The 11,670-nt window shown below is 40.9% G+C and overlaps 1 protein-coding gene across 2 annotated transcripts; it reads right to left on the bottom strand.

Moving 5' to 3' along the window:
• Positions 1-4,001: 4,001 nt before the first annotated feature.
• ATP23 (ATP23 metallopeptidase and ATP synthase assembly factor homolog) lies at positions 4,002-11,656 on the bottom strand. 2 transcript variants are annotated; one of them, XM_015629434.1, is made up of 6 exons: positions 11,433-11,656; positions 10,186-10,231; positions 10,001-10,082; positions 9,574-9,711; positions 7,142-7,225; positions 4,002-6,136 (listed from the first exon to the last, which is right to left on the bottom strand). In XM_015629434.1, the coding sequence occupies exons 1-6, from the start codon at positions 11,614-11,616 to the stop codon at positions 5,933-5,935; spliced, it is 738 nt and encodes a 245-aa protein (XP_015484920.1). In that variant the 5' UTR covers positions 11,617-11,656; the 3' UTR covers positions 4,002-5,932. The 2 variants fall into 2 exon arrangements, with proteins under 2 accessions (XP_015484920.1, XP_018862365.1); XM_019006820.1 differs by having other exon boundaries at positions 10,186-10,283; positions 11,433-11,629.
• Positions 11,657-11,670: the final 14 nt, after the last annotated feature.

Below are 11,670 nucleotides of genomic sequence, written 5' to 3'. Positions count from 1 at the left end.
TTTACAGCCTTTTCCCCAGGCTTCTCCTCCACTCACATGTCTGTGAGTGGAGAACATGGGTGTAAAGCCAGCAAGCACTTCAGAACTTTTTGCTCAGAACAGGGGTCTGAACAAGATCTCTCATCATATATTGGTTCCTTACTCAGCATCACAGTGTGCTTTGTGTGAGCCCTTCTTCTCTTTTTCCCTACTTTCATCTTCTTTCTCCTACTTTTATCTTCTTTCTCCTACTTTCATCTTATTCTTAAGAAAAGTGAGAGTAATGGTTTAATTCCCTCCTAAGCTATGAATTATTTTCTCATGACCCATCAAAGAGCTACAACAACAACAGCAAAAAACTCTCAAAAAAAGCCCAAAAAACCAAAAAGAAAACAAAAAAACCTCCAAGCCCCAACAAAAACAAACCAACTAACCAACCAAAAAAACAAAACAAAACAAAACAAAAAACCAAGAAAAAACCCCCAGAACATTGAGTAACTCTTTCTTTTCTGGTTTTCTTTTTGATCAGGCATACAGGCAGTCTAAAGGACAAATGCTTGTTAGGTAATTTGGGTGGATATCCAGTGAATAATAACCTCTTGGTGCTGAATTCTTAAAATCTAGCAAGAGATAGGACTCCCTGACCATGCCCTGGAAATTACTGAACTTATCCATATTTCAGAGTTGGATTTTTCTGTTTACTGATTATTTTTGTTGTTTTCACTTATATTGCTACAGTCTCTAAAACCATTTTAAAAAACTACAATCAATATATGAAGGCTCCTGTGGTAACATTCATGAAACTGAGAGCTAGGGGCTACAGGCTTTAAAAGAATTCTGCCAAGGAGCTATTCAGTGGGGTATGTCACTGCCAGAACTTCCTCTCTAGCAGAAATAAAATACCTGAAGGCTCTTTGTTAAATTACTCTTCCATGTAAAATCGTATATCTTTACTATTTAGACAATAATGCTCTTTTCTTTTGGTCAAAACTTGAAAATCTTTAAGAGAAAAAAAAGTTATAATCTTGGGAAAATTTAGGCATGAGGAACAAGGAATTAGGCTAATGTAGTTTGCATGGTTGTGATTACCAATGATGGGTCATTACAACTTAATGTTTTGGTCAGCCACATGCATCCCAGCATTTATTAAAGTGTCCCTGTGAACACAATCACACTCTAAAACAGCACAGATGGCAAAAGTATTTCCATACATGTTTTGAAGTGGTCTTTTAAAGGAAGCAAATATTCTTCAGAAACAGAAAAAAAAAAAAAAAAGTGATTGAAATATGGTTTAAATTTCAACCTCTTTTAATATTAAAATTATGTAAGTTTGATTAAATAGACATTTTAACTGAGTGAACTGCTCACTGAAGAACAGCTGTGTAGTCTGCAGCTAATTTTCCACAGCAGCATGCTGTTCCACAGTCCTTCAGCTCCCTCTGCTGCTTAATTGATTCACAAATTTTTCATGTTTGCATGGAGTTTTCACTTGGTTTTTCTAATCTCTGTCTTGATGAGAAAAAAGGATGCAGATTAAAATTGCACCTGAAGCAATGAAATGATTGCTCAAATTGATAAACAGTGTGTGCAAAGTTCCATGTAATTATTGTCCCTCCTTTTCTCAGGGAATGAGAAGAAGCCTGTCAGATTGTCCTGATTGCTTTCTGGTGACTTGCTGTGCATATATTCTGCCATTATAATTTGACTTGTTACAACTGAAAAGTATTTGTTGCTTAAACTGACTTTTTCTGGATATGCAGTTTTACTTTATTGACATTATTACATAGAATCAAAGAATCATTTAGGCTGGAAAGATCATTGAGTCCAGCTGTTAACCTAACAATGCCAAGTTTGCCACTAAATCTACACCTATATATCTTATAAACACTTTCAGGGATCGTGACTCAGCCATTGCCCTGGGCAGCCTGGTCCAATGCTTGACAACCCTTTCCATGAAGTAGTATCTCATAATACCCAATCTAAACCTCTCCTGGCACAACTTGAGGTTGTCTTCTCTTGTCCTGTCACTTGTTATCTGGGGAAAGAGACCAAGCCCCACTTGGCTACAACCTGCTTTCAGGCAGTTGTAGGGAGAGATAAAGTCTCCCCCAGACCCCTTTCCTTCAAGGTAAAGAACTCCAATTTTTTCAATTGCTTTTTTATATGACCTGTTCTCTAGATGCTTCCTATTTGCCTTTCCTAAACATGCTCCAATGGGCTCAAAACTGACCACAGGATTCAAGGTGTAGCCTCACCGGTGCCAAGTACAGGGGGATGATCACTGCCCTGGTCCTGCTGGCCTCACTGTTTCTGATACAGGCCAGGTGCCACTGGCCTTGGCCACCTGGGCACACACTGCCTCATGTTCAGACAACTGTGAGCCAACAGCCCAGGTGCACCTTTCCAAACACTCTCCCCCCTGCCTGTAGTGCTGCACAGGGCTGCTGTGACCCACGAGCGGGACCTGGCTCTTCCTTGCCCTAGTGAACCTCATACCATTGACCTTGACCCATCAATCCAGCCTTACCAGAATCCGCTGCTTCCTACCCTCCAGCAGATCTACACTCCCACCCAGCTTGGTGTCACCTGCAAACTTGATGAGGGTGCACTTGATCCCCTCATCCAGATCATCAATAAAGATATTACACAGGACTGGCCTCAATACTGAACCTGGGGGAACGTCATGAATGACCCAAAGCCAGCTGGATGTAGCACCATTCACAACCACTCTCTGGGCCCAGCCACCCCACCAGTTTTTAACCCACTGAACAGTGCCCCCATCCAAGCCAAGAGCAGCCAGCTTCTCCAGGAGAATGTTGTGAGATAAAGTGTAAAAGGTTTTACCAGTCCATGTAGACTACATCCACTAGGTGACTTTGTCACAGAAGATCAGATTGGTCACCTGCCTTTCATAAACCATGCTGGTTGGGCCTAGATTGCTTGGTTGTCCTGTATGTGCCACATGATGGCACTCAAAATGACATTCCCCACCCCAAGGGCCAGGCTGACAGACCTCTAGTTCCCTGAATCCTTTTGACCCTGCTTGTAACTGGGCATCACATTTTCTAACCTCCAACTGACCACTGATCTGTGACCTTCCCATTAGATCATGATTGCTAATAAATGATGGAAGATAGTTCAGTGAGCACTTCTGCCTGCTCCCTCAGTATCCATGCTTGGATCCCATACAGCCCCAAAGGCTTATGTCTGTCTAAGTGGTGTAGCAGGTCACTGCCCATTTCCCCTTGGATTACAAGGGCTTCATTCTGCTCCCTGCCCCTGTCTCCCAGCTCAGGGGGCTGGGTTCTCAGAGAACTTGGTCTTACTAATAAAGACTGAGGCAAAAAAGGCATTGAGTACCTCAGCCTTTTCATTATTTTTACTGTGTTTCCCCTCCTATCCAAAAAAAGATCCAGAGTCTCCTTAGCCCTCCTTTTGTCACAAAGGTATTTACTGAAACACCTTTATTGCCGTTTACACAGTAGCCAGATTAAGTTCTACTTGGGCTTTGGTCCTAATTTTCTCACGCAAAGCCTCATGACATCCTTGTAGTCCTCCTGAGCTGCCTGGCCCTTCTTCCAACTCTCCTTTTTCCCTTGAGTTCCAGCCAAAGCTCTCTGTTCAGTCAATCTGCCTGCTCCAGCCCCTTGACAATTTCCTTCCTTAAGAATGTCCAGCCTTCCTGGACTCCTTCGGCCTTCAGAACTGCCTCCCAAGGTACCCTGTCAACTAAGCTCCTAAACAAGACAAAGTCTGCCCTCTGAAAGTCCAAGATACCAGTTCTGCTGAGTCCCCTCTTCTCTAAGAATTACAAATCAAATATTTTGTGATTACAGTGGCAAATAATGTCTCCAACTGTTTCACAGTGATATACGTATATACATTAATAATTATGTCTTTATATAGCTCAATGTCCTCTTTATTAGCAATATTTCTTGGAGATTTCTCTGGAACACTTTCTTTCCAAGATTTTCATCATGTTCACCTATCAAAAATGTTAAAGTAAAAAAAGAAGCAGCTTGTATGCTTGCATTTTCTAGTTTTTATTGCTGTATTTTTCATTTCTAAGTAGACTTGATAAAGCTTATCCCAGATAGAAGATGAATGGATATATTCAAACTAGGTATTGGCCAAAATACAATATAAATGCAAGGACACACACATTAATTAAAGCAGGACTTTGGTTAATTAGGTATAATGAAGGAATTATCTACCAGAATGTATGTCAGAAGTATAAAAAACCCAGCATCATATATCATACTGACTAAAATGGTGACTTGAAGAGCAGTAAAGGTTAAGGGAATATTAACACATGCTGTTATGCTGATTTCAAGGCATCTCTGAGGCTCAGGGGATTTTGGAAACTGCAGGTCTATACAGACTACATGGAATATGGGAAGCCTACAATTCAATGTGTAATTTTCTCCACAGGTATCTGGGTTATTGTACCCATTTTTTTATCTTCAGATATTCAGCCATGAGATTATGTCAGTCACTGATGAATTACGCCAGGAAAATAAGATTATGAAATCTCCATTCGCAATTTTATAAAACTACTGAAAGCACAGGTTTGAAAAATCATACTCAAGACCTTACTTCCTCCAGTACAACTGGGACGACTTTATGAGGGATCTACATTAATGCTTAGCCCCCTAGAAGTAATGGTTCCTGTAGGTATGAATTATGCTACACCAGGAAATAAATACAACCCAGAGACACTCCAACACAAACTCAGGCAATTCAGGCTTGATGAGCAATCAGGAACTTTGTGTGTGCTCTGGGTTGTCCTTTGTGAGGACAGTGCTTAGGTTTGAATCTTCTCATAGTGTTTGCTGCTGATCAGGAAAAGGCAACACACTGTTGTCATCTTCAGGCACCTTGTTCCTGAGTGACACCTTAGAAGTGACATCTTAGAAGCAGGACCACTGGTATGGAGACTAATCACATGACTGAATACCTCCTAGGAGGAAATTACAGAGTGATGGTCAGATCCAAAACGTTGTAGGCACATGAAATAAACAGGTGAATGGCAGGAGCCCAAGTCTGCAGTCACACAAGGGCCCTGCCAAAGGCTGCCAAATTCTGGAGATACTTGCGAGTACCTCTCCCTTTCAGCTGTAGCATGACAGGCACTTGAAATTGGTGCATGTGCTGACATTTCCCTACCTGAGCAGTTCAGGGCCCCACTCCAGCTCCAGTCTCACCAGAGTCTGCTGCCCCACCACAGCCAAATCTCAGCTATGCATTGCCTGAAAAAGCTTCAAACATTGACTGTCCTGTTGTCACAAAACATATTGGGACACAGAACAGGAGAAGGCAACACTGATCATCATAACCAGTCCTCCACCACCAGAGACAATCAGGACATGAGCAGCAATTCAGGGCATAAAGGACTCAAGTCACAAAAGCCTTCCTACCACTGGAAATGTTAGACCACCCAAGAATTTCAGGAGGTGCTCAAAAGAAAATTATTAAATTTAGTTATTAAATTTTGGGTTTATCCATAGTTATTAAATCCAGTACACAGAGCTGTAGTTCAGGTGCTCATCTTTTAAAATAGAGTGATGAAGATTACCAAGTTCATGACTGTGTATCGAAGATAGTGAAAGTATAAAGATTGTATGAAAAGATTTATTCAGTAACAACAAAATTTTTCGAAACCAAGTCTGAGTCAGTCAGAGTGAAAAAATTAAAAGCACATTGAATTGTATTTGACAAGTCATTTGGCATAGTAAATTATCTTTCTGGAACAACAGGTTAGGAAACAGTTTTTAGTCTTGTTCATTTACTCCATTTACTTCCATGGAAGTTGGCTCATGAAAAATAAAAAATTAATCAATAAGTTTGATAGCTTTGCTCTTTCCATCAGTACTGTGGGCACAGACTATAACTCCAGGTGTCACTGAACAATCAGGTATTAGTGTAATTTCTCACGTGGCTTTCCCCCCCCACCTTACAAATTAGCAGTATAGCGATCTCTGTTCTGAAAGTCTCTGTAAGCACGTTTTGCATCTGCTTTGCTGTGTGGGATTCTTCCAAAAGGTTCCAGATCATTGAAGCAGGCATCAAAAACCTCATCCACAGCTTTTTCTGCTGTTTCTTTGCTAACTTTTCTAACAGCCAGAATGGAACGGATTGCTCTGTCTCGCACACAAGTCTAAAGTGAAAAAAAAAATAAAGAAAGAAAAATGTCATTATTAGCAAAGTTTTTTTCCAGATTTTCCAAATATTAACTTCTATTGTATAGGCAAAAATTTTGTATGAAAGAGTCAAACAGTGCCTGTAATAAGCATTAAAGTACATTTTAGCTCCATCCTGTGTGAACTATGTGCTTTAGTTTTCCATGTATACATAAACCATGAAATAATAAAAAGACAGGAGCAGGAATTAAAATACAATTTGGCATTTGTTGTAGGTATGAAGTATTTGTAAAACTTTTGTTTGTAAATTTGTAAAACTTGACCTGGACATAAAAAATAATAAAAAAAAAAACCAAATCAGAAAGAAAGACACAAATACCAGTTAGGTTCTTTACAAACTGAAATGCTGTAAAACTAAGGGATGACTTCTCTACTGGCCTTCATTCTGACACCTCTCTTTATGGTAACCTTTTCTTACAGTTTGTTTACCAAAAGACCAAAAAATATGTAAACATCATTAACAAGCTAACTGCCACTCTAACATGAGCAAATACTTAGGGCTCAATCTGTAGACTTCATACTATTTACAAAAATTAATTCCTACAAGACTTAACACACATGGTAACTTAGAAATCTTCTCATTTTGCTTCCTTCAGTTTTCAAAGACTTTTTCTAAGAATGTCACCCACATATAGTGGATAAGGTATTTCCACTACATTTCCTGCAAGCCCTGCTTTTTGTTTGATTAGCCATCCATTGTCAGTGGTAATGCCTTAAAACATGACTAAATATTCAGGGATTTCAATGCAAATAACAAAGTGGGGAAAAAAAACCTAACATCGATCATTAAGGGTTAGTCAAGAGGAAATCGATGATCAAGGGTTAGTTAAGAGGAAACACCAAGCCCATAGCATCTATTTCTTTCTTTAAAGTTTTGAGCTATGAAAGTGTAGAAGGCTGAGACCAAGTAGGTAAAGATGACTCATAAGAAATTATTATATTTTAGCATCCACAGTCTTTACCTGATGGTGTCCTTTCAATCCAAACTTAAACCTGGCTATTTCATTCATCAGTGTACAGTCTCCACTGAGATTAGCAGCTCGAATCTATTGAGAAAAATAAAAAGTCACAAGATCAGAGAAACACATGAAAATTCAAAGCCAAAAAAGTTGTAACAAATGCTTTTCTTCAGTATATTTCTGGTGACTGCTGGTAGAGGATATTCCTGAGGCCACTTTAACTTAAGTACCTGTTAACACCATATCCTTTACATCCATCTCAGCCTCAGTGAACTACAGCAAGTAGTCCTTCCAACTCCTTCAAGTTCCTCCAGGAACTACATCTCACATATCCCTAAAGTTTAAATAAATGAGCAGTAGAGCTTATATGTGTGAGTGTATTTATATATGAACTCCTAAAAGAACGTGAAAAGTAATATTCTCCCCAGTCTATATCAGAATCTGTTACAAGAATCAGGAAGAAAGGCAGATACCTTTCAAAGACTACAGCTGCAATACCCAGAAGAGCAGTAACCCATCTGTTTTGCAAAAAGCTACATTTACATGTATGCTTTAGCTTAACTGTCTTGTCCTGTACACTAGAATTTCTTTTGTCTGCTAAATATTCTATACCCAATACAGTATGTTAGGAAATGTAAATAAATCTTGATTTCCTATAATTAAGTACCAGAGTAAGAATAAATGCATGGAAAAAATAAAAAATAAGAATTAAAAAGCCGCTAACAAAAAATGTAGATACCATATAATTAAGTAATCAAAATACCCAAAATGAAAAAATAATCCTGAAAAGAGCAAGAACATGCATAATCTTGATTTATATAAAACTTATGTTTGAAGTTTACATGCTTTATTCTGCACTGTGTAAAAGCTTGGACGATAAAACAAAGTAGATGACAGTTAATACTTCAGAATTATTGTATTGAGTTTACACAGCAAAATGTTGGCAGTGAGGGGCCTGCCAGGGTGGCTTCTGTGAGACTGGAGAAGTGGCTGTCCATGTGTCAGAGACTGTTTTAACTAGTTTTAAAAGGGACCCACCATTAGTGGTGCTGGTTTGCTTGGTGCTGGTTGTATCTCTGTGATGACACATGTAAGAAAGGATAAAGAAAACTACAGGGAAGCTGTGAGACAGAGGAGTGATGAAAATGTGAGGAAAACAGCCCCACAGACACCAAGACAGTGAGGAAGGACAGGGAGGAGGTGCTGCAGGCATCAAAGGAGATTCCCTGGCTACCTGTGGAGAAGACCATGGAGACAGAGGTTGTCTCCCTGCAATCTGTGAAATAACACAGCAGAGCACATATCCACACTGCAGTCCAAGGAAGACATCATGACATAAGAGACAAGCATGCCCTGAAAAAAGCAGCCCATAGAGAGCCCATGCAGGAGTAGATTTTCTGTCAGGAAATGTGGGCCTTGGGGGACCAATGCTGGATCACTCCTTTCCTGAAAGATTGTATGCTGTGGAAAGAACTCAAGATGGAGCAGGTCTTGAAGAATAGCAGCTCAAGGGAAAGATTCATGTTGAAGTAGCTCACAAACGACTGTATCCTGTGAGAAGGACCTCCCAGGACCAGGGAAAGAGTGCAAGGATGAAGGAGCAGCAAAGACAAAGCATTATGAACTGACTGCAGCTCACATCCCCTAGCTCGCTGTGCAACATGGCAGGGAAGGAGATAGAAGAATCAGAAATGAGGGAGTGAAGCCTGGGATAAGTTTTTCTGTGACCAAATGGTAAGGATTACATCAGAAATCAAATAAAAACATGTAGACTTCACAGATACATCACCTGTGTCACACACACAAGAGGATGTGCTCCATTTAATTTCATCTCCTAAAGCACCAAGTATTAAGGCCTTTAACTCTCAAATGTCCTCTGAGACCACAGAATCATAGAACAGTTTGGGTTCTAAAGGACCTTAAAGATCATTCTAGTTCTAATCTCCCTGCCATGGGCAGGGACACCTTCTACTAGACTAGGTTGCTCAGAACCCCACTGAATGGAGATGGATCCATAACTACAGTGTACCAGCAGCAATAAATACCACAATTACTCAAAAAATGAACGTTACAGAAAAAGACATGTTTGTTGTTAATAAAAAAAACAAGGTTATTGTGATAACTACCAAACATACCAAGACTTGCATGGGATAAAAAGAATTCTATAAGCATTTGATTAATGTGTGTATGTGTTTTCACTTCTAACTACTCTCTTATTTATCAATAACCACTTATGACATTAACTTATTAATAATTGTGAAAACTAAGTATTTGTTTTACAAATAAACCTCTTTAGGCTGACCTGACAGAAAGGACAAAATGTACTAACAGGCTTAAAACAAATGAATTATGTGTAACAGACCATATAGCACAAAGCAACCCTAATAACCAGCAATAATAAAAAAAATGACAATATTAGAAGCATTTTAACTTACCTCTGAACATGCCAAGTGTTTGACATTTTTAAACCAGTCAACATGTGCACGGCAGTGATCAAATGCATGAATCAATTCATGTGTGACCACCCGGTTCATATGCGATTGTTGGCGAATGTTGTTCTGACACAGAACAATCTGCAGAAGAAGAGAGATAGGTTCTCACTAAGTTTCCTCCCTTACTTCTCAGAGACACAGCATACAACACTGACAGGATTTAGGGTGTTTGGACTGGTGTTTTCCAACATTAACAGCCTTATCATCCTGAAGGGTACTAGTTCCAACACTAGTACCCAACACCATGGAACATCTTTCATTTATCTTTTTTCATGATTAACTCAGGCATCAGTACTGGCAGATTTAATCCTAGCAATAAAACACTAAAGAAATTGCAGTCCTTTGAAAGACGACTGTGTCTAGCACCTACCTGCGATGTGGCAGCATCAAAACCTCCACTAACACAGCCATCACAGTTTTCACAAGAAAAGTGTCGGTCGTTGAAGACAGTGCTGAAAGGCCCAAACAAAGTTACAGAAAAGAATCTGAAAAACTTCAGTCACTACTTATCAGAGTGATGTTACTACACAGAACAAGACAAATAAGTTTACATACCAACCAGATTGCTTCAGAGCCTCAAGGAGAAGTCGAGCATATGGATCTAGAAAAAATTGCTGCAATCAGTTTCTCTAGACAAAAGTTTTGAAAATCATCTATAAAAAAATATAAAGACAGTCAAGGAAAAGAAAACAAACAAGAAAAGTTATATACATACTAATTCATACATTGCAGAATTTAATCCTATAGCAATGCAACTGACATCTGTTACAGATCATGTTATGTGATATAGAATCATAGAATGGTTTGAATTGGAAGGGACCTTGGAGATAACCTAGTCCCAATCCCCCTGCCTTGGGCAAGGACACGTGTCACTCGACCAGGTTCCTCAGAGCCCCATCTAACTGGGTCTTGGAAAACTCCCAGAGATGGTGCAACCACAGCTCTTCTGGGCAACTGTCCCAGTGCCTCATCACCCTCACAAAAAATTTCTTCTGTATATTTAGCCTATTTTTGCCCTGTTGCAGTTTGAGCCCATTACTCTTCGTGCTATCACTGCAATTCATGATGAGGAGTCTCTGTCTGGCTTCCATGTAGGCCCCTTCAGACACTGAAAGGTTGCTCTGAGGTTTCCATGCACGCTTCAGGATGAACAGCCCCAACTTTCTCAGCCTCTGTTTGTAGGGGAGGTGCTCTTTACCAACTTGGTGACCCTGCTCAGGACTCACTCCAACAATTCCATGTTCTTCTTCTCTTGGGGGCACTACAGGTGGATGCAGCACTACAGGAGGGGTCCCAGGAGAGCAGAATAGAGGGGGAGAATGACCTCCCCTGACCTGCTGCCCATGGTCTTTTTCATGTAACCCAGGATACAGTGTAGAAGCTATTCAGGAATCAAGTCAATCCTGACATTATTTTATTACCTAATAAACATAATCAGAGTGGCCTATAGTGACCATCATTTGCTGTTAACACTCACAATCTACATCAAACAGTGAAAAGGGCGCGTAAGCACAGAAATTGACAAATCATCCTAACTTTTCAGGGAAAAAAAAAGAAGAGAACCTTATTAAAAGAAGAAAAAAACCCCTCAATCACTTTCGAAATCGTATTCTGTCTTAACCAAAATCAGCACGTTGCTAAAGCGGCAGCCCCGCCCGCCACCTGCTCGGGCCCAGGCCGGCGGCCGCGGGGGTGCTGCGGCAGGAGGGCAGGGCCCTCCCCGGGACCCGCGGCACAAGGTCACCGCTGCGGGCGGCCCGGGCTCCGCCTCGGCACCTCCGCTGCGCCGGGGGAGCGCTTACTCGTTTCCAGGGTCAGCCTCAGCATCAGCTGGCACTTGTTGTGGAAGGTGAAGAGGCTGCGGAACAGGAAACTCTGTGGCTTCTTATTCCGGTCTGGGAAAAGTCTGTAGCCGAAATCATCCTCCTCCTCCTCCGCCCCTTTCTTCTCCGCGGCCGGTGGCGAATCAGCCTCCCCGTGCCCCATGTCCGGCCGTGCCGTGCCGTGCCGTGCCGCGCCTGCCGGCGCCGCGGCCGCGCC

This window comes from Parus major, chromosome 1A (genome assembly GCF_001522545.3).
Source record: "Parus major isolate Abel chromosome 1A, Parus_major1.1, whole genome shotgun sequence".
NCBI classification, from domain to species: domain Eukaryota; kingdom Metazoa; phylum Chordata; class Aves; order Passeriformes; family Paridae; genus Parus; species Parus major.
The sequence above is the reverse complement of the archived record's forward strand: the minus strand, read 5'-3'. Positions and strand labels throughout refer to the sequence as shown.

Coding starts and splice junctions, on each gene's coding strand:
- ATP23 (XM_015629434.1), bottom strand. CDS start 11,616: ATGGGGCACGGGGAGGCTGATTCGCCACCGGCCGCGGAGAAGAAAGGG. Junction 10,232..11,432: donor GAGGCTGACCCTGGAAACGA/GTAAGCGCTCCC, acceptor AATTTTTTCTAG/ATCCATATGCTCGACTTCTC. Junction 7,226..9,573: donor AACACTTGGCATGTTCAGAG/GTAAGTTAAAAT, acceptor TTTTCTCAATAG/ATTCGAGCTGCTAATCTCAG.